Raw genomic sequence first — 23,884 nt, 5'->3', positions numbered from 1 at the left:
ACTGAAAACTCAGAAAACTGTGTTTTTATTGTGTGTAGTGTCGCTCCTCACTTCCATTTTATCTCAATCTCAATTCCACAAGTGTGCGATGCTGTCTTTAAAGGAGTCTTTCTATTTTTCGTTCCAGATGTGGGAGGACTGCTGTGCGTTGACCTGATGACCTAAGGCTCACCTCCATATGGGTTCAGAAATCATTTGGTAGCAACTCACTTGCTTTGCTGCTGTTGTTGGAATAACAAGCATCCAGTACGGTGGATCTTTGCAGGGCTTGGTCTAATTTCTACACGCTTAACGTCAAACAGACTCCTGGACGTGAGACAGTTGAGAAGAACTGAGCTAATTTAATTAAAACACGGGACCTTGAAAATTTTTATCGTGAAACTATCACCTGAGTGTTAAAAGCAAAAATTTACACGGCATGAGTTTGGCGTCTCGTCCTTACAAGCAGCGCCGTCGTCTTTCTCTCAGAAACTCGTGGCGTCTGAAACGGGTCTGGGATGTGGTGTTCAAAGACAAAAAAAAAAAAGTAATGTTTCACGCACACACTCCAGACACACACTGGATGAGCTCCAAACTGAAATGTAAACACAATTTTCCCAGCAGCTGACACCTTGACTTCGCTGTGAAAGGTTATAGAGCAGAACAGATGCTGCTGAAGGCGTGGAACCAGCTGCAGAGCGGAGAACAAAGCAGCTCCGACTTTCTTGCAAACATGAATGTTTGCCTTGCAAACATTCATGTTTGTTACTTCAGAGTTTATGTAATTTGTTTAAAAAGAAAAAAAATGGACGTACGGAGCGAAAAATGATCAGATCTTGGTTTTTTGGGTATTAGACAAATATCTTTGTAGACATTTTATAACATTGTTTTCAACTGCAGCAGTACTTTAGTAACGCTTACATTTTAGTAGGTGTATATCTAATTATGGTTATCAATTATTTACTGATCAAACTATTGAAGATTTCAATCAACTTATCATTATTACTACATTGGGAGGAGGGATTGCTGCAGAGTCGTTTATTTCATTCAGTGAGGTTTGGCTTGTTGGCCTCATGAACTCAATGCAATTGCACTGCATTACAGCTAGAGAGCAAGTGTGCAACTAAATTTAAATGCGAGTATGATTGGGTTTTGTAGTTATTTGATTATTTCTGGATATGACGTGTTAGACGTGCAAAGTGTCTGTCTGTTGTTAATTTATACTACATTAATAAACTGGATTGATAAAAAAAAAGGTAGTTTAATTGGGAGCATATGTCATGAATCAAACTCAATACAGCACCGAAACAGAAATGTTAAGAAGGAATGATTGAATTTGGTGCAATACAAACACTCACCTCTTTACATCTTATAAAAGAGAAGCCATATTTTTATCTGTATTATTATTTTTGCATGTTTTTTAAAACTGCTCCGGGGCAATAGTTCTGTGTTCTGAATGTCTTTTTTATCTTTGTCTTGTGTAATTATTGTTTTTTTTTTATATTCTGTTTTAAAAGTTAATTGATTTTAAATTGCAGGTCCTTGTAAGTTAACAGAAATTAATTATTTGTCACTTAACACTGGCTCGTAAGTTATTTATTAATTAAGATATTCTTAAATAAGGAATGAGCAAAGAATCAGTTTTTAATTCTATCCTCAATGCTCTTTCAGACTAGCAGGCTGAAGCAGAAACTGGGCTCATTTCTTCATCTAATCTGTGAAAAACAGATGAAATGGATAAACGCAGAATAATGAGGTTTTTCTGTTAAACTAGGTCATTTTCAAAGAGGTATCAGCTAAAATATTTTCACATTGTAAGAATTAGATTAAAATCTTTATCTATGTTTTTTCCCCTCAATGTTTTAATGTGAATTTCAGGTACATTTCTACCACATGCAAAATGCAGTATTCAAGTTTGGTGTTAGTGTGGTAAAATCTTGGAGCGGTCCACCACTCCACTCAGCGTTATGTGTTTAGCAGGCACAATGACGTATCAGCGCATTTAATCGATCATAACACGCTTTTTTGTTACTGGAAACCATATTCAAACATCTATCAAAGCTACATTTATAAACAATTGTATTTTTAAGTATGTTTTTAACACATAGTTCAGCATATTTAAATATACTTAGTGGCTATAACAATAGAATATGAATGGAATATTCTGATATTGATGTATGATGAGCATATTACAAAGCACACAGCCGTTCATAATTTATTTAATAAATTATTTAGTAATATCATTATATAACTATACAAACACAAATAAATAATGATTAATACTGAATAAAATATATTGGATGTTTATATGTATGTATGTATGTATGTATGTATGCATATACACATATATATAGCTATGTGTTTTGTAGCCGACGAGTTCTATCTTTAGTGATTCAGCAGCTGAGATTAAGTCCAAAATCCGATGCAAGATTCATCCGTGCTGCAGTGAATCCGTCTCTCTTTATAGATATCTCCCACTTCTTCCTCACATCGTGTCTTTAGGAAACCTTCAAAACAAAAATGGAAGATTTGGGACGTATCTTACTTTTGACAGAGTGAAAGAATTACACATAAATAATCATCTTTACCAACTGTGTAAACTTTGCTGGTGAATGTTATAACACGTAATATAAGTTTTATAATATGTGTTACATTGCTTCATTTCTAATATAGGCTTTTGTGTCAGATAATCTAAGTCAATGTTAGAATAATTTGTTTTAGATTTACGGAATCTCAGTTAGCCTTCATAGCGGGGCTGAACCCGTATTACACCAAGCACTGTAGCTAATGTTAGCTGGTATCTCGCCAGTGGACAAAAATACAATAAAGTAATATTCTAATCACAAAATATACACAATAATATGTCCATCTTACTTGTGAAATGTTGTCTGTGGAGCCCTCACATCAATAGTCCAACCATCCAAACAACAAAATCCCTCAGAGCTGAGGCATCTTCTGCTGTTTTGGTTGAGCAAAGTAGGAGGAATGACAACTCCAAGATGGCCGCCGTATTTCCTGTGCCGGAGCAGCCAATGCGGGGTCTACTCATATGTCTATGGCTACAACACTTGCGCTTGGTTTACACCTGTGCGGCAGTGAAGGAGACCTGCTGCTGCTGTGCAGAGCTACAGGTGTGTTAGGATCATGGCAGCAAACCAGCAAAACGCAAAGAACTTTTCACAGTTTTTACCCCAAACTAACCGACTGAGTTGAGTAAAGCTGTTGGATGCAGGTAAAGTTAGCTACAAGATGACTAGCTAACATCAATACAGTATCTTAAGCTTAACAAGTAGCCTGTAGGGTACCGATGTTGTTGTCTATGTTCAGCTACGTACATTAATTTTGCCCCCCAAAAAGTCGATTGACATCATTTGACATCATCTGAGCATTGACGCAGATCCTGTGTGCTCATGTTCCCACATTCCCGCCCACCTTCCTGTGTATATTCACGGCACACGCTGCCAATGGAGACACACTCAAGCTGGCTAAAACCAAGCCAAACTTTAACTGGCTGGAGTGAGACTTGGCAATGGATAAGGGGCTTAATTAGTACCATTTTTGCCCAGCCTTTGAGTTTAGGTGAATGGTCATGTTTTCATAGGCTTACTCTACATTTTTAGGTCATGTACTGAATCCTCCAAGAGCTATGAATAGCTGAGCAAGGCAGCACAGGAAGATGGAACAGTTACACCAATAAGTGGCAGAAATCTACAGCTACAATTTAATGGATCCATGCTTTTCCTCCCCAGGTGCCTCCTCCACCATTTGCACCTCATCTTACATGACCTAAAGGTTTCTTCTGGATGGGTAGGTAGGTCAAAAACACATACGCGACTCTCAAGCTTGCGTCTTGAGAATCAAATGTACAGCCTTTAAAGCCGGGACCTTTGCTTAGAAGCCGCTGTTCATTTAGAGCAGACGGAGTCTCCTGGATGAGAGGTGGAACGTTTCTGAAAAGAGGAGCGAAAACTGGTTCTTGCCTTTTTCTCCTCCCTACTGTTTGTTGCCAACCCTCCGTTTTGGGGTGAGATCTGCGACATTAGCTAAAGGAGCTGGAGGAGACGCGGCCCTGCCAGAGGAGCTTGCCTTCTGTTGTCTGAACGGACTAAAGTGTGTGTGCGGAAACTCGCCGCGGAACAACAGACTGTGACACGCGTGTTTATGATTTGTCTGATATGATAAACATTTTCCTATCCCTCCCTCCCCCGGCCCTCTGGAGTTTCAGATCCAGTAGCTACAGAGATAAACAAATCGGTGGAGGTTTCAGGCAGTTTTTTTTTTTTTTCACCAGCTGTCCAGATTGGTGCGATTGTTTTTCTTATGGGCGATGGAGAGGATGGAAATTAGAATGATCTCAGCACAGCAGGGGGGGCGTATCTGTTTATTACTGTGTTCATAACCTCCCCCAGAGGCCAGTCTGAGCCATAAAATGCTCAGTGTTCAGCAGGGAAAGAACCGCTGCTCTTCTTTTGGGGTGGAGGATAAAAACGCTACATCATCTGACGTCTAAGGGCATTTTAGAACCTGGCAAAGAATTATTACGGCCTTGAGCCTCATCAGCAAGTTATATAATCCCCGACTCCCTCCAAAGCTGCTACAATAACTCGCTGCCAGTCATTTACACCTCCGTATCGATTCTCTCTTTGCCATTATGCCACATCACGGGAGGTTAAGTGAAGGGTTCGGCGGCGGCGGGGCACCGTGAAAGAACATCATTCCAACCGGCCCGGGAGGTCAAGAGATAAAACGACACAATCCCAGGTGGGGACAGGGACTCAGTAATTGCTCCCCAGGAGGAAGCGTCACATGCAGCAGGCTTATATGTCATTTTATGTAACTATCGATTCCATTAATGTGAAGTGTTGCACCGTGTTTGCCATCACTCATTACGGATGCATCGGCCCTACTCATGTGGGATCCCTGGGAAGTGTACACCTGTAGCGCCATCAATAGCAGGGTGATGTACGGTCGTAATTTTAATGGCATTGATTCATAGCATGCAGATGTACGAGGGGGGGGTTTCGCCTGAACACCCTGTACTGCAAATGTCAGCACAAGTTTCCTTTTTTTTTTTTTTTTTTTTTAAAGTACTTATTTGTTTAAAAAATGTCTTGTTTGACATTTTAGGGAATTTGCCTATTTGATGCATGAGGGAGTGGATGGCGGTGGAGGGAGTGTTTGAAATCTGACATTAAGTCCAAGACATCTTGCTTTGGACCATAATAAATGGAAGGCAGACCAACATATTCGACGTATATCGATGACGGCGTTCGCCAAAAATGTAGTGTTTGTCACTGCTTTCTCAGTTGCTCACCCTGTAAATATATATGTAAATATGTGGCAGAAGAAACACACATCATATTAAATAAATATGGAAGACATCAAGCAGAAAATTGGACAAGTAAAGAACTGCAAAAGACTGGAGAATGAGGCAGAGGCTCAACTTTCAGCAGAAAAACAACCCTAAACATTCAGCCTGAGATATCAGGACGTGGTTCAGTTCATATGGAAGTTAACATTAACAAACTCTCTTCATCCATTGGCTGGAAATCCTCATAATATTTTAGCATTTGTAGTTGTAAAAGCATAATTTAAATCAATCCATTCTGTTCCCTTAACAAATATAAACAACTTTATCTCATAAAATCCCTAAAAAAAATGGATTGAAGACTGCAGTTCTGAAGACGCAACGGTGGAAAAATAAAAGTGTATCTGTTTTTTCCCCCAATACATTTACATTTGTTGAAAATGTATTTATTTTTTTTAACCTACTGGGTAATAAGATGCTAAATATGAAACTATTGCTCACTAGTTCTTCTCACTGGTTCGTGTGCTGATTAGTGTGGGTGGGTCTTCACTGCCATCTCGTGGTTTTGTCCTGCTATTACAATAATGAGAAGGACGATTAATAACTGAATCAGAAAGTGAAGTGTGCTGTGTGTGTGTGTGTGTGTGTGTGTGTGCGTGTGTGTGTGTGTGTGTGTATTTTAATTAGCAAAATATTACTGAATTCAGCCCACTTTTTTTTTAACCTAAGTGGTTTTGAACATTCATTCAGATTCATAATGTAAGTCATCTTCTTTCACCAGAGAGAATAAAAGAAACATGTCAGTCTGTCACCTCTATTTCTCTCACTGTCAAGGACAACGTAGAATTGATTTGCTGCTACAGATGTGTTGCCTCCTCATTGAGAAAGAAGCTAAACCCTGAAACGCCACCAGCAGCAGCAGCAGCATTTGTGCCAGTAGACCACTTAGTGTTTGGCTCATTTGAAGATTAATAAATGTCTTCGTGCCAAACTCCAGACTTTCTTATTTACCTAATGAATGAAACTCATCCCATTTTTGTTTAGTCGCTGCCTTGGACATACCAAGCAGCAACTTGAACCCAGACAAGGATCAAGATCCCTCTGCATGAGGAGGAAGATCAGCATCAGAGCACTGTTTTCATTCTGAGTATTGCATCGTGTCATGTTGAAACAGAAATAATCCCAAATAAAGAATGGCAGCTATGAAAACTATATGTAGTGGAACAAGATTGCATCTTATTCATTGTGATGAAGTGATGATGATATGGAGGATTGATGGGCGCAAAGGATTTCTCAAACATGCATGAAATAATCAAGGCAACACTCCAGGTATGTTTGTGATGAGGGAACGACATTATAACATGATGTAAAACTTAAAAAAAAAAAAAAAAAAAAAAAAGTCGATCATACTGCCCCTTTAAAATAATATCCATGCTTCGAACAGTAAAGCTGCTCTTATTGGACTTAACTGCCCCAACGCTGGATATTTTTGACTCCCAGTCCAACAGTCAGTCAAAGAGGAAGGAGGAACAAATCCAGACTGAACCTCAGACGGCCTCTCTCCGGTTCTTCGACAGCACTCTCATCTGAAATGCTGCTTCAGAGCTCCTGGGTGGGGCCGGGGGTGGTTGCGTGCCAGACTTTCCAAACAAACCCAGGGGACTGTGTACACCTGCTTATTAATAATCTACAGGACTGCGCTGTCGTGGCACACTTTCCCCCTCAGAGTCCTCGGGATGAGCTCAGGCAGCAGGAGGAGAAATGTGCTCCACTGAGGGCTGCTCATGACCTACATGCTGATTGTTTTACAAAGGTGGAAAAAGAAATGGGTAAAGAAACATCCTCAGCTCTCATGTGCCATGTAGAAGAACTAATAAGTTATGCATAGTAATAATAATAACAATAACAACAACAACAACAACAATAATAATAATAATAATAATAATAATAATAATAATAATAATAATAATAATAATAATAATAGTTGTTGAATTCTTTCAGAAAACAACAATTAGAACATCACCTGGAGTTTTCAACCTGTAGTTGATACATTAGACATTTCTGATCTTTATTTTTTAGAATGAACACATACCAAATACATGTTCTGTATAGCAATAAGAGGGGGTGAATACATTTTATAGTTACTGTACAGGGTTGCATGGAGCTGTAAATTAAAGTGATGCCTAAAATGGTGGTTATTAAACAAATATCCAAAGAAATACTTCAACCATAATTTATGGCAAGCTTTCTTGTTTTTGTTTTTTTTAAGACCCTCACAGTCTCGTGAGGGTCTTAAGACATTTGTAGGTTTCTGGTTTTCTTAAAAGGGCAGTACTATGTGAAGCTGAGTTTTTTTTTTTTTTTTTCTAGCTCTACATCATGTTATCATGTTATTCCCTCATCAGAAACACACTGGAGTGTTGCTTTGTTTCTCTCGTGCCTGTTTGAGAATCTCCTGCTGCGACCATTCAGCTGGTCCAAACGCCTGGGTGGACCCTAGCTCCGCCTTCGAGGACGAAGCTCCTCCTCAGAGCTGCAGTTTAAAAGCTTCTGAGCTTCTGGCTCACAGAGCGGCCTTCACATGCAAGAAACTCTTAGCAAACAGACCAAGTTTTAAGATTTATTGGCAGAGAATTAATTTAAGTTCCGGTCTGGAGATGCTTCTTGAAGTTCACAAGCTGGAAGAGCTCTGAGGAGTTTCTCCAGCAGATTTCACAAAAGCAATCGCCAGCAGGAGTAAGAATGAAAGAAAACATCACAGGGAGTAGAACAGAGGGCTATCTGGAGTTAGTACATTGATTGACAGAAGCTCAGTTTCCATTACAAATGTACGCAAAATTTTGTCAACATCCCACATTTTCATAATTGTGGTGTTTCTGTAAAATAAGAAATGCAATTAAAGTCACACATGATTAAGTTTGTTCATGTGCCATCCTCCTGCATCTACTTCCTGTCATCTTCTTTTTTGTGGTTTGCACCAGTGGCAGCATCCAGTTGTTGATCATGTGACCCCTGTGATCCAAAAAAAAAAGTCTTTCCATTGCAGTTTTGCGAAACAAACCAATTTCGATACGGCCATAGAAACCACATCTGTTAGGTTCCGTGTTTTTGTGTGTTTATTTTTGAGTTTTCTGTGTTCAGTCCTGTTTCCCTGTGAGTCTCTGTCCTGTCCTCCCCGTTGATTGTTTCCCTGGTGTGTCTCATTCCCTTGATTACCCCGTGTGTATTTAAACCCACCTGTTGTCTGTGTTCCTCGTTGGGTCGTTGTCGTTGTCTATTGTCGTAGTTTGTCTCTCGCCAGTAGAACTGTTAAGTCCTGGTTGTGTTTGTTCCGTCCGGTCCGTTTGACAGTTGCTACCGGTATTTAGCTGCGTGCTTGTTCCTGCCGTGCTGCCTGCCTTGGACTGTTTGTGTGCCTTATCATCATTAAACATCATCATCACCATACCTGGGTCTCAGCGTCTCTCCTCACCACCATCAACTACACCGCTCATGACAGAAGGACCCGACCACGACCGGTGAGGAACGCAACAAACATCATGGACCCATCAGACGCCCGAAACCTGATCGGTGAGATCAGGAGGTACCAGGCTGAGTTGGCCAGGCCCTACTCAGCGGCCGGACGGCTTAACGCAGCCACGCGGATCTCGATCCACCTGGAGAGGTGGGGTCCGTATCTCCCTCAGGGGCAGCTGATGGAGATTCTCCAGGATGTGGAGCGGGAGTTCCAGACAGCAAGGGAGGTGCTGTCCCATCCTCCCAAGCTGGACTTTTGCTCCACCGCCTCCGTCCGCCCGTCTCCAGCCGCCTCCGTCCGCCCGTCTCCAGCCGCCTCCGTCCGCCCGTCTCCAGCCGCCTCCGTCCGCCCGTCACCAGTTCCCATGGTGATGGGGTTTTAGGCGGCCCGACTAGCCCCGGGACGACAGGCGGCACGGTTAGTGGCATGGCCTTCCCCCGGGGTCCCCGAGCCCGCTGCTGACGAGCAGCCGTCTGTTCCTGAGTTCCTCGAGCCCGCTGCTGACGAGCAGCCCCCCGAGCTTCCTGAGTTCCTCGAGCCCGCTGCTGACGAGCAGCCCCCCGAGCTTCCTGAGTTCCTCGAGCCCGCTGCTGACGAGCAGCCCCCCAAGCTCCCCGAGTCTGCTCCCCCCGAGCTCCCCGAGCCTGCTGCCGGAGCGCAGCCTTCCCCCGAGCCCAAGTTTCCTGAGTCTGCTCCGCCCGAGTTTCCTGAGTCTGCTCCGCCCGAGTTTCCTGAGTCTGCTCCGCCCGAGTTTCCTGAGTCTGCTCCGCCCGAGTTTCCTGAGTCTGCTCCGCCCGAGTTTCCTGAGTCTGCTCCGCCCGAGTTTCCTGAGTCTGCTCCGCCCGAGTTTCCTGAGTCTGCTCCGCCCGAGTTTCCAGCCGGCCTTCCTGCCGGCCCGGCGGACCCGCCTCCACGTCTCGGCTTTCTGCGCCGGAGACGCCGCCCGCCGGACCCGCCTCCACGTCTCGGCTTTCTGCGCCGGAGACGCCGCCCGCCGGACCCGCCTCCACGTCTCGGCTTTCTGCGCCGGAGACGCCGCCCGCCGGACCCGCCTCCACGTCTCTGCTTTCTGCGCCGGAGACGCCGCCCGCCGGACCCGCCTCCACGTCTCTGCTTTCTGCGCCGGAGACGCCGCCCGCCGGATCCGCCTCCACGTCTCTGCTTTCTGCGCCGGCGGAAGAGACCGCCGGACCCGCCTTCACGTCTCTGGTTCCTGCGCCGGCGACGCCCGCCGGACCCGCCTCCGGGATTCCGGTTTCTGCGCCGGCGACGCCCGCCGGATTCGCTCCTCCGCCCACCTGTTGGGTTGTTTTTTGTTTTGGACAGTTTCTGGACTCTAGCCCTCCTGCCATCGCCCCTCCGCCCACCCTGCTGGGTTGTTTTTTGTTATTGGACTTTTCTGTTTTTGTGGGCGTCTGGTATCCGCCCTTGAGAGGGGGGTACTGTTAGGTTCCGTGTTTTTGTGTGTTTATTTTTGAGTTTTCTGTGTTCAGTCCTGTTTCCCTGTGAGTCTCTGTCCTGTCCTCCCCGTTGATTGTTTCCCTGGTGTGTCTCATTCCCTTGATTACCCCGTGTGTATTTAAACCCACCTGTTGTCTGTGTTCCTCGTCGGGTCGTTGTCGTTGTCTATTGTATGTCGTCTACACACTACAGTCGAACTGCTAAGTCCTGGTTTGTGTTCGCTCGCACGAAGTCCTGTTGTTCAGTTGCTACCGGTATTTGGCTGTGTGCCTGTCTCTCTGCCGTGCTGCCTGTTTTGGACTGAGCTTTATTTTCATCATTAAATATCATCATCATCACCATAACCTGGGTCTCAGCGTCTCTCCTCACCACCAACAACCCCACCTTATGACAACATCATCCTATCTCCAAAACGTTTAATTGAAAAACAGAGTTTTTCAAAATTGTATTTATTTTTTTTGCCCAGCTCATTCAGAAAAAAATAAAACTAAATAAATTATGCAGCCACAGCAAAAACCCAGATCGTTGAATTAACTGATAGCTTGCAAAATTACAAAACGCATGCTGAGCAGATTTCAGATAAAACCTTGTCACAGAGCTAAAACACAAAGAGTGAAACAAGAAGCAAATGGAAGCTGCTCAGCTGATCATATCACAGCTAAAGGGAACACTGGCAGCTACTTTTGTACAGATATACATTTCCAGGTCATCTTGTGACAGAAAAAGAAGAAACATTAAGATTTCAGAATATTCTTCAGAATGTGTCGAACTGAAGGACGGCGGGTCAAATCTCTCTAGAGCGCCACGTTTGTGCAGCGTCAGATAACACCACCATGAAAGGATGTTAAATATTGATTTTAAGAACAATAAAATGCAGAGGAAGCTATAATATTTTAACAGTTAAGTTATCAAGGCATTCTGCCGTAACCGGCCCTTTGAAGACATTTATGAATATCTACGCAGTCGGGAATGAAAATGACTTTGACGCTCCTGCTTTAAAAGGTGGATAATGACTCATTTTTAAAAAATTTAATAATTGTGTCAAGTTTGGGTCAATTTTTATTTTTTTACCCTGAGAAAGCAGATAACGGTTGAGGGTTCCATTAGGGATGAAGAAATAAGACTGGCAGGATATTCAGACTGCAATCTGTTGCAGCTCTTGGAAGACGAAAGCATTAATAAGTGATAGTTAAGTTGAGTTGTGATGAGGGGAAATGTTCCAGTTGCTTCCTGGAAGATTTGGATTGTGGTGCCTGATGGGCAGATGAGCAAGAGAAAACTAATAATACAGTTATTACTCGAAGCTCCTGCGACAGACTGGCGACCTGTCCAGGGTGACCCCACCTCTTGCCCGGAACGTTAGCTGGAGATGGGCACCAGCAATCCTCCCGACCCCACTAAGGGACAAGGGTGTAAGAAAATGGATGGATGGATGGATACTTGAAGCTCCAGTTGAATTTTGGCAGTCTGTTTGTTAAGAAGTAGAAATAGCCATCTGTTCCAGGGAAAGCGAACACAGGAATCGTCACCGGATGGCAAGAAACGCAACAGAAAACAATTCAAAGGACAAGAACGTGAACGTAGATTTATCATTTCTTGTTGATCAACTGGCAGCTGATGAGCTGCAGGTTTAGGAGCAGATCAAGCAGTGGCCACGCCCATGCAACCAAGTGAACGCCAGAGCTGAAACTGAAACTGTCTCTACTAGCATTGTAAACGTGTTTCCATTACACAAACATTTCCATCCAGACTTTGTTGATATTCTGTTACAGTTGGATAAAAAAAATAAATAAAAAATCACAAACACACAATTTTGCAATTGCTGTGTTTCCATCAATTAAGAAATGTAATTAAAATCACACGTGAATAAGTCATTAAAAACAATGCTGCGCTGTCACCCTCATATCACTTCCTGTCGTCTTCTTTGTCGTTTCTTACAGTGGTAACTTCTGGTTGTTGATCACGTGACTCGTGTGGTGTGAAAAAAAAGTGTTTTGCTAAATAAACTAACTTCAATACGGACAAAAAGAAAAACACCACATGATCATTTTAGATAAACAAAACAGGTTATGAGGGTCAATGAAGCCTGGAAAGATCAGTCAAACTTCCAGTATTTATCCACTGAGCTCAGACAACAAGGCCTGGCGAGTCGTGGCTCATCAGGAAACAGGAAGTGGGGATGATAGAGGGAGGGAGAGTTCACAGACACCCCACCACCTTCAGGATGATGGTGATAAAGGTTTGATACAAAACTTTAAATAAAAAAACGTGTTTTTTTTTTCTAAATTGGTGTCAAATTGCACAACTGTAAGGCTAACGGAAACGCAGCGTTGTGGGCCGTGTGCAGTACAGTTGGATCTTTCCAAACACTTCTAGTTTGCATAAAATTGTGGCCCTGACTTGGACTTAAGTAACTTCTTCTGTCTTTTTTTGTTTTATTTTTTTGTTTTTTTTACCTATTGCTCATTGTATAGGCTTCACTAAAATTCTCCACAATACGAATGCAGGGTTTCTGAATAATCCTTGTTCTTGGACACTCTTCACAACTCTTGCAAGTTTACCAATTTTCAATTCAATACTGGCAACAATCATGTTTACAGCCCAATGCTGCAGTCATAGTTCTTCACTCAGTGATATTTCTGATATTTACGTTCCCAGTTGGAAGAAGAGTTAGCATCCTCCCAACCCAGTGGAAACTTAAAAATTTATAGAAATATTATTAATACGTTTAATGAGAAAAATCCTTGGCATTATCACGGCAGATTTTTCTGGAGCTGTCAACTAATGACGCTGCATGGTTTTCTGATTCGCATGTAAGGAACCTCTGGTAAAGAAGGGTACTGGAGGCATTTTGGATTTTCAGTGTTGTATTAATGTTTCTTAAGTTGCTGCACATCAGTGCTACAGAATCAGATCATTTGTTTGGCACACCTGAAAAACAGAGGCTTAAAATACATCCTCCCTTTTTTTCAATTAAAGTAGCAAAATCTCACTGAATTCTTGAGAAAAGGCCAAGCTTAACATTATTTATTGTATTCAGTTATTTTAACATAATCCCCAGTCGGCACCCATAATAACCCCTTTCAACCTTACTTTTCAGAGGTAAGAGTTTCTTTTAACTTCTAATCAGTAATTTATGATTTTCTGTTTTCCTGGGAAGTAAATAAATACTTGACTGTAGAATGGATGAGGAGTCATATTATCTTGTCACTACGCACAGTGATCAAGTCGGTAAGTAAGGTTGGAAGAAAAAAAAATCTACAAAGCTGACAGTTAAGAGATTTACAACAAACAAGACCATTTTAAGGTCACCCAGTCTCCACAGCAACCAGTTGTTTCAGAGTGAAGCCAGGAAAAAAGACTTCTCTTTCCTGTTATCATTACGTATAAATATGGTTGCTAAACTCTACTGGGCCCTGAAACTGAATGCTTTTATCAGATGACAGTACGCTTGAACGTTTCAGCTGCAAACTCTCCCGGTGGGTCATAATACCAAACGCTTAAACATCAAACAGAGTGATAATGACAACATGAAAACAACAGTATAATGCTTTTATCTAAAGTACTCTGTGTTTTTCTTCTTCCAACCATTATAAGATTATTCTCTTCAGGCAGTGTTGTTAGTCAATCTGATTTGTGAATAAAATCTCCAGACCCCACCCTGCCTGTTGTGTCCTGATTCTAACTTTTAGACCTTACTGTTCTGGAGAGATTGCGCAAAAAGAAAATGAAGAAGTCACATTGCATTTTGTGAAGATCTAGCTGAAAGGCTTAGTGGTTTGTGCTCCTCCACAAGGAAATTAAACAAAAGACAGTTATTAAAGTGTTAGGACGGCTAGCGCTGCATGTTCTAATCTTATTAAAGGTGTGTGTTTTTACATATTTTTTTCATGTTGTGAAATCATGCTGCTGCAACAAAAAGTGCATTTATTTCAACAGATCTTAACTGAGGTTGTGACAAATTTCAGCATTGATGAAAGAAGTGCTGACTACCATTAGCTATTGGCCAGTTAAGTCACTGGTTCCCATGGAAACTTGTGGACACAGGTTAGCTATCTGAAAGGTCCTGCAGGGAAACCACCTACATACTCAATTGCCGGAAGATCACAAGATAACATGTGATGTATGTGTCACATAGTGCAGATACACACTAATGTTGCTGGTAAATTGTGTCTTTTCATAAACTTGAAGAATACATTTTATCACAATAGTAGCTCCATTTCTATTGTCCACAAAACTGCAGAAATTGAAGTTACGAAAATAAATGTGTTACATGGAAAATGGCAATTTAAAAAAATATATATATTAAAAATAAAAAAAAAAAAATAAAAAAAAAAATAATAATAATAATAATAAAAAACAAGTTGATACACTCGATGAAGTTGTTCTTCTGCCGTATCGAAATGGATGTATTTTGCAAAACTGCAACGGAAACCCTTTTCAAGCATCACACAAGTCTCGTGATCAAAGGCCGGATGTTACCACTGACAGAAACGACAAGGATGGAGACAGGAAGTAGTTGGAGCATGATGGTTTGTTTTTGGATAATATGTAACTAGCTCCACCAGAGCTCTCACAGCATCTCGCAGTTCATAAAAGGTTGTGTCATTCGAACGCGTTGAATTCATATCTCGTCTGTAAAATCACCGACTACAATGTTCCCCCAAAACGCCGCATACGTAGCCACTCCCAAGTATAAGCGTCTCACGAATAGCTAGTGACTGAATTATGAATATGTCTCATATAACTGTTTACATCCATCGCTGCAATGTTTTTTAATGACTCATTGCGTGAACAAGCTTGTTCATATGTGATTTCAATTTCATTCTTATTTCACGGAGAAACAGCAATTGCAAAATTGCGTCAGCAGCAGAATATAGACAAAGATTTGGTCACTTAATTAACGGAAACGCAGCTACTGTATGGTTTACATCAGACAGAAGTAAAGTTGGAGCTGGTGTTGCTTCGTATCAGCCTGGTTTATATGCTCATACTTCCACCCAGCTCACATTCCAGGTTATTTTATGTCATGCATCACTTTTGCAGCACAGCTGGACAAGCAGTGTTTGCATGAACTGGAGGTGAAGCGAGTGCACCCTTGGCCTCATTCATTAGTTCACTTCATAACTTCCTCTCTCTCTTACATAAATATACATACACACATACACACACTGCTGCATCTCTACCTTCCACTAGTCCTGTATGCTGCAGCAGTGTCACATCCATATTCTCTCTCTTTTTTATTATTATCATTCTCAGAGGGGGTGGTGCATGCTTGTGTCAGGAGACCTTCTGTGAGGACAACTGTTAGACATGCTGACTCTCCAGGCTGCGCCTCCTCGTGCGAGCCTGGTGTCCTTGCCAGCAGGAAAAGTGGTGCACTGTTGCAGAAGGATGGCATCTGATAGTTGGCCGTTGTTGCTTCCTCTGAGAGGAACGCACGGTCGGATTTCAACTGCCTCCAGCCGCCTCTCCCTGCGTCGGATTGACCAGTGTTGGGCTACAATCTGGTCAAGCGCACCATAAAGCATTATGATCCATCGTCGAGTGAGACACAAGCGTCCTCGCCCTCCTCCGTGTCCCTGTGAACTAATTCTGGTATCCGAGGTATTAAATCTCTTGCCCCCGTAATTCTTCCCTCTCCTTTTCCTCTTTCCCTCCGTTTCTGCTCATCACGTTAAATGGAGTCTGGTCGGGACGCGAGCCAAGAGCCGTTCACCCAGCCACCAGGACTCCCAGGAAAAGCAGCGACTGTATTTATAGCTCTGGTCCGCCTGTGCCAAAAAAAGTTGGAACAATCAGCAAAGGAGCACAGAGTTCAGTCTGAACATGGATTAAAGCACTTTGAAAATATATAGCGGACGATACTTAAGAGTGTGCGTTTGTGCAGTGCCACTACCTGGGATGAAAACAAACCATCAATGGATGGCTTGGGAAGCAACGAAGACAAGGGCTCAACGTCTACATGACACAAAGCTCCAAAATGATAATATGAGGCGGGTCACAGAGAGGGATGACCCGTCAGATCTCTGGATTAAAGATGGATTACGATGGCTTTGGCCTACTGACCATGTGGTCATCTGAGAGGGCACAACTGAACAGACGGTGCGCAATGCACAGCTGGATACCTTTTTTTGTGTGTCATTGTAACTACATTAACTGACAGCATTTCCACACAACAATAGTGGCCACATGCTCTATATTCATCATGTATTGCATATTCCATTGTGTTTGACAATGAGTTAGCATCCCGTTGCCTGTTTCCTCTATATTCCATTCATTTCAAAACCAGTGTATTCTAGTTTCAGAGAAAGACAGATAGGCAGACAGATCTTTTCAGCTTTTCTCATGTTAAAGGGAGCATTTAAGAACACTTTTGAACACAGAGGCATGGCGAGCAGATGATTGTTAAATGAAAAAAATGATGAAACAGAAAACAAGGTGATCACAGGGATGTGTGCGCCTGAATCAAACTGTCGGTAACAGAAGAATCCAGCGAGGAGTGGATGGTCAAATGCTGAGGGTGTGACTGATGGAACAATGGACCTGGAGAGATGAGTGAGTGCAGCTGTGAGAGGAGAGGAGGAGGCAGGCTGAGGGAAAGACAGAGAGAGAGAGAAAGAGAGAGAGGGTAGAAGGTAGTTGGGGAAATTATAAATCTAACAGTAACAACAAATAACTAAACACAAGAAATAAACATGATCAGAGACAAGCTTAATCATGTTCTTAAATAACTAAGAGCAGACTTATCTACTTAAAAATGGAGAATAACTAAGGTGAAACAAAGAGAAGGAATGATCCGAGATCTTGACAAAAACTTCCTTTTTAAAGCGTAAAACTTTTACTCTGAAAACAAAGGACCAAACAAAGAATTCTGGTTGTGTCGTGAATATTGCTGAGATGTTGTATCTAATTTTAAAAGAGACCAATACGTGCATCATCGCCCCGTCTTTTGGAATCTGGATGTTCTACACTCCTTCTGCTGCCAACCCCAGGGAGGGCGGAGGGGGGAGGAAGCCACCTGTGTATTTTAACCCTAGAGACGTCCCTGGATACAGAGACACACGGATACGCAGAGTGCTCATCTCATGTGACATCATAAAAAAAGACCCGACTTCATTGGCAAATGGGCATCTGTTGGGACTGTTTCCAAAGGAAGGAAGCATTCTGACCAGAAGGGAGGGGAGAGGGAAAAAAAAAAAAAATCAAGTTCCGGGTCTTCCCTCGGATCAGCCTTCAAATCCTCATCTCCGCTTGTGTTGACTGACTGGCAGTGATCTCAATCGGCTCACAGATAGCGACGGCGCTCCTTTCAGCGATTCATAGGCGCTCTCTCTCTCTCTCTCTCTCTCTCTCTCTCTCTCTCTCTCTCTCTCTCTCTTTCTCTCTCTTTTAGCGTGTGTGTGGGAGGGACTAAAGGAAAGCTCCCCTCCGCCACAGCATCGTGCATTAGAAGGAGGAGGGGAAATGGGGGGGAACTCAAAGCACACTCGCCGATAAGGTTTCTTTTTTTCTTCCCCCCTAATCTCTCCTCCTGGTTCTGTGGCTGGAAGAGGAAGAAGAAGAAGGAGTCGATCGGGATGCTGAGGTAGCGCGGTGAGTCCGTCCGCCTCTCTGTCTGTTATATCAGTGCGGTGTGCTGATGCGTTTTTTTTTTTTTGTCAGGGATTAGAAAAGAACAAATAAAAGCGGATTGTGCACGGTCCACCCTTATGCAGAGGGGCTTATGCCACATCCTGTGTCTGAATTCAGGAAAAGAAAAAAAGTGTTCAGGGGCATTCCGATAGGCTTTCTTTATGTTGCTGGACCTCAGTACTTTGCGTGCATTTCCCATGAATTGATGAGTTTTTACTCAAACGTGTGTGTGTGTGTGTGTGTGTGTGTGTGTGTGTGTGTGTGTGTGTGTGTGTGTGTGTGTGTGTGTGTGTGTGTGTGCGCGCGCGTTTGTGTGTGTAAGTGCACATCAGGTATTGTCCACTAGAGAACAAATGGCTTTAGCTTAAGCTCGGTTTAAACGTGGTATGTTTTCCTAATTGGATACGAAGGCTTTTCTGGCTAATCACCGAGCTCTGTAAGCGCCTTTCAGAAAAGCGTCCGTGGATTTCTTTCAAACTGACCCATCAGCTTTAAAGCGCTCTTTCTGTCTGAATCATAAACACGTGCACTTGCGCAACTTCGCCAGAATACACCCAAGTTTTTTTTTTTTTTTTTTCTTAAATAGATCTCGGGTGAAGGCTGCCATGTTCAAACCCTGAGCCGGCGTGTGTGTGTGTGTGTGTGTGTGTGTGTGTGTGTGTGTGTGTGTGTGTGTGTGTGTGTGTGTGTGTCGTCCACTTCTTAGGGATGCTGTGGAGTGGAGACGCCGTGGGAGGAAGTCTAAGAGAGAAACACGAATGGCTTCCCCGAAGCTGCTTCCCGCAAAGGAGGCAGGCAAGCAGTCCGAGCTGAACCCAGAAGCATTCGACCGGGTTTCCGGTGTGCAGCACGCCCGGAAGTCGGCCGGATCAACAGGAGACGGGCTCCCCGGGGAGGGCGGCTGCGCCCCCGCCCGCGGCAGCGGCAGCCGCGGCCGGTGCCTTTCAGCACCGAGGACAGCGCAGCGCAGGGCGGGCGCGGAGGGGAAGCTCTGCCCTCCCCCCGGCGGTGAGGAGAAGCTCCGGGTGTGCTGCGACGAGGAATTGGAAACCTCCTTCACCTTCATCGACGAGAACGTCAATTTGCGACTGGCCAGCCCGGAGATCGGCTGCAAAACTTCGCACAGGCCCGTCCGCAACGGCGAGCCTTGCTCCGAGACTCTGCCGGAGCTCTCGTTCATGTCGGAGGACGACCTCTCCTTCGGCGAAGGCTCCGGGAGCTCCGTGGACTACGGCTTCATCAGCGCGGTCACGTTCCTGGTGACGGGGATCTCCCTGGTGATCATCTCCTACGCCGTGCCGCGGGACGTGGAGGTGGACCGCGACAGCGTGTCGGCGCGGGAGATGGAGCGGCTGGAGATGGAGAGCGCCCGGATAGGCGCCCACCTGGACCGCTGCGTGATCGCGGGACTCTGCCTGCTGACGCTGGGCGGCGTCGTGCTCTCCACGCTGCTCATGATCTCCATGTGGAAGGGGGAGATGTACAGGAGGAAGCTCGTGGCCTACTCCAAGCGCTCGGCCAAACTGTACGGCTCCATCAGCCTGAAGACGAGATCCAGCCCCAGCCACTCGTCTGCCCGCTTGTCCCTGGAGGAGGAGATGGTGGAGACTTTGGCTTAAACCGCCGCTCCGCATAGAAACGTTTGTTTGTTTTGAACTATGATTAACGTCAGCCACGCACATTTTATAACCGCTGAACTAACTATTACATGCAAAACCCTCCAATGGTAGGAAATGGGCTAAACAACTCTCATTAAAAAAAGAATTTGACTTTTATTATTATTGAGTTTTTAAACAATAAGTCAAATTCTAGTCAACACTTCTAGGGACATGTGGATCCTACTTTGTGTACAGAGTTGATACTGTATAGGTAATGAAGATGAATCCACTATGCAAACCAGGGACTGTCCCAATACAAGCCATTTTGTCAGCCCATTTCCTACCTTAAGGGTCCCATATGTAAACCAAGTGAACTAGGCCTCAACCAGCCTCAACGAACACTTCAATTCATTGAGGAAAAAGAATAAAAAATCTAATTTGTGATTACTTTTATGAAGAATAACCTTACATTTATATTCGCATTCACAAAATTTACTAAGGATTAAAAGCATCAGCCATATGCTGTAATGTTTGAACTTTGAGTACAACCAGCTCATAATGACCACACAAGATTTTATCCCTTTTTTTTTTTTTTTTGAAAAGACAACTAATTCCCATTTTTTCCAAAAAATAAATTGGTCTAACAAATGATTTTTTTAAAAAGAATATCTGCTCTGTTTAGGTTAATCTACTCCAGATTTCACTTGTTTGCATTTTTTTTTTTTTTGCCTCATTTCAATTCGTTTCTAATGCCAAAAAATGCATTAAAATTTCCCGTTTTATGTTTTCACAATAAAATAAAATAAAATAAAACTTTCATGAATCTGAAATTGGTCAGTGTAGTATAATTAAGGTGACACTAATCTGTGCTTTGGATTTTGAAACAAAATACAGTCGGGAGTCATTAAAGTACCAAACGATGACGCTAACTCAGCATTTTTAGCGGTAAATGGTCACAGTTTCTTCGTGACAAATAGAATTTACTGTTGGTAGAGGTGCGGATGGAAATCCGTGTTTTCAGACAGCCGAACATTTTTATTAGTACAAATTAAGAAAACACAATAATATTACCTACCCACAACTACAAATTACAAAATACAACATAAAAAAAAAAAAAAAAACCCGGAAGAGTTGGGAAACCTGAGACATTGCTGATTGGACAACGTTTGCCACCGGAAGTTATTCTGACTTTTGTGCGTTTGTCGAAAATCTGAATTTCAACATTCTTAGCAGTAGGTACATGATGGAAACGTAGCTATCGCTATTGAGCCCAAAATGCTTCATTCTTTTTGACGGTTCAGGCAATACATGGCACGGTGATTGTCTGCCTACCTGTCTGGAGAAAGAGAGATCAAACGCCGGTGTAATTTCCGGTTCTAAAGTCAAAGGAGGCGTTGTCCAAGCAGCGATGTCTCAGGTATCTCACTCTGCCTTTTCTGTTTTGTAAATGTCATTGTGTTTTCTTCATTTGTAATTGTGCCTAGTTAATATTGTTGTGTTTTTGAACATGCAAAACACAACACAACTTCGTGGCCACCGTAAATTGTGTCGTTTTTTTTTTTTTTTTTTTTTTTTTTTTACTGTCGCGAGATCTCGAATCGTGAGATGTCTTGACTCTCCCCCGTTCAGAGATGCCAGGATAATTCCGCTTATTGGTCATTTGTTAATCGTTTCTGATGTTCGCCTTCGAGCTGGAGCTCTATTCTATTCAAACTGTAACCGCACAATAATCAGAGACAATTTTCTTAAAAAATTGTCAAATGACACTTATAAGCACAATGAAGCTAATTGGCGCCTCCTGCCGGATTCTATTGAATCTGCAATAAAAATCCGCAATCGGGAAATGACAAGAGTTCAATACATTATAGAAATAACATTGTCTTCCCCATTAATTTACTGCTTTCCACCCATCCGTGGTCTTTGCCACTTATTTAGAAAATAGAAACTAAATGTTGTAACTCATATCATTAAGGTCCTTCAAAGAGGCAGGGGATCCCCTTGATAACTCCCCAATACATTTCAGGGTAACTGGACAAACAACAACTATGGAACATTTTGAGGGACTAGTGAGGAATCTGGAATATCTGGAGAGAAACAACAAGGGGAACATGCGAACTCCATGCAGAAAGACTTCAAACCCTCAACCTTCTTGCTGCAAAACAGTGATACCCAAATGCTATTTACTGTATATATACTGGTGTTCATTCATTAAATAATGGGAAGTGAATTATGTGAGGGTCAGTAAACCATGAAATCTGACACCTTAAGTGTCCCTCCTACCCCCTCCCAAAAAAAAATCTTACTCAGGGGGCGCCATAAATTCTGTAAATTACAACCTGAATCTGTACATATCATTTATGTAACTTATCAAAGAAAGTCTCAAAATTCCAAATCACATACGCAATCCAAACAAACCACTCACAGGCTTTCTGTGACCAACGCTGAGGGCTTTTATTTATCGGAGTCATTCATTTTTAATGTGAAGGTTTCCAGCAGTGACACGGCAGAGCAGGGGCACATTTCAGTCCGTCCGTACCCCCCCCCCCCCCGTCCCTCCGGGCAAATGAGTGGGAGAAAGCAGAGGCCTGTGAAGCTTGTCCCTGTCTCACCGAGAAGGAGGAGAATCAGCTCAGCGGTTCCACGCCGTAATATCCAGTGACAGTTCCTGTTTGGCGCAGTGCTGAGGTAAGCCAGTAAGCCTGGCGGAGACACACTCCGGTTTGACTGTTGTGAGCAGTTTGACGTTACAGCTGATCATTTCTCGCTCCTCCTTCCTTTCTGTTCATAGCATTTGATCGCCCAGCAGATACATGGCACAGTCAGCACCAACCCCGTTCCGAACGAGACGTATGTGCACCGGAAAGAGTCTTTGGCAAAACACGAACCCGAGCGCCTGTAACTTTTCCTGTTTTTGATCGGCCTTTCTCTATGAGCCAGCTTTTCCTTTCTCCCCATCCCTGTGCTTTAAAGATGTGGTTTAAGCACAACTAATAACACATGAAAGAGTTGCCCTACTTCGAAAATCCTAAGCTGCCATGACTTCAAAGAGCCAATTATCTCTCTAATACGGGATATTATTACACTTAAATCCTCACGTTTCGGTGTGATTAGAGCGATTTGCTGATCAAATGGCAACGGGTAAAAATACAGATTCTGAGCTAAGATGTTTAATGCAAATTTACTAAAAAAATTTGTTAACCTTCCCTTGCAAAGCTGAAAATTTTAGGTTTTATGCAAAAAAAGCAGAATTTTTTTTCTGCTTAATGAGTGTTAGGTAATTTGATATGATTCTATTACAAATGATTATTTATGCAAACTGGTCTCTGTGTGGACAAAAGATAATGGAAACAGTGAGCCAGCCTTTTAGCTTTTAGCCCATAGCCCCAAAGCAGATCCCAACTTTATTTGTGAAAACAATAGAATCTTAGGGGAAAAAAAACTGGAAAAAAAAAACTATAAGTATGAATTATTTTCTCACTTTTTTAACCCAATACTGTGTGTTGCACGTGAGGGGCAGGAAGGGGGCTTGGCGTTCATGTGGCAACTTAATAATCACAGATATTTCTTTACAGCAGTAAAATATTGTTTTGCACAAGACGAGTGCTGACGAATTTCTCTGCAGCATCTCTGTAACCTTGGTTTCCATTTCTCTGACTTGCAGGGCTGCATGACCCCGTTTCATTGGCTTATGTTCACGACGACATGAGTCAGCCCGCGTTAATGGGAGACGTAGGCTGATCACTATATGCCAAAGCGCTCGAGGTCACAGTGTTGCTACGCTTTAATGCTTTTGAATTGCATTTATATATATATATATATATATATATATATATATATATATATATATATATATATATATATATATATATATATATATATATGTATATGTACGTACAAACAGCAGACTGCATAAAAGAAGTAGGCGCTCATCTGTGAAAAATATGTGGATCTGCTTTATCCGTCTTTGGTTTGTCTCGCCTTAGAGCTGACAAATGTTTGTGTATTTTTCTGAAAAATTGCAATGGAGCGTGCTCCCAATGGCGATGAACCGTCAAACGAAGCCATTTCCAGGAAAGGTAATAAAATTTAATAAGAGCGATGAGGCAGTGTTGTTGTTGAAGGAAGCAGTAAATCCAGATCCCACATGACAGCACTGTATATTGAAAGCAAAATTCAGTCAATTAGGAGCTCCGATTGTTGCTTTCAGTAAAAACAAGACCAAGTTGCAGGTTGTTTCTTCTTCTCATGCACTTTAACGTCAACAGCAGCGAGACCAGCAGTCATGCAGGATCTCTTCTGTTTTTTTTAATCACACATTTGTGTTTCAGTTTAATATGAGAAAAAAAGGATAACCAATTTAAATACAGAGAGGTATTCTCAAATGAC

General features: G+C 42.8%; 1 protein-coding gene across 1 annotated transcript; it reads left to right on the top strand.

Annotated features, from left to right (window-relative positions):
* The first annotated feature begins 17,610 nt into the window (after positions 1–17,610).
* On the top strand, positions 17,611–19,562 carry tmem74 (transmembrane protein 74). The gene has a single exon (XM_088013866.1). The coding sequence runs from the start codon at positions 18,659–18,661 to the stop codon at positions 19,517–19,519; it is 861 nt and encodes a 286-aa protein (XP_087869992.1). The 5' UTR covers positions 17,611–18,658; the 3' UTR covers positions 19,520–19,562.
* Positions 19,563–23,884: the final 4,322 nt, after the last annotated feature.

This window comes from Poecilia mexicana, unplaced genomic scaffold, assembly GCF_051168715.1.
Source record: "Poecilia mexicana isolate PSO_F unplaced genomic scaffold, ASM5116871v1 scaffold_16, whole genome shotgun sequence".
NCBI classification, from domain to species: Eukaryota; Metazoa; Chordata; class Actinopteri; order Cyprinodontiformes; family Poeciliidae; genus Poecilia; species Poecilia mexicana.
Note: the sequence above shows the minus strand (reverse complement) of the source record. Positions and strands in the feature narration are given on the sequence as shown.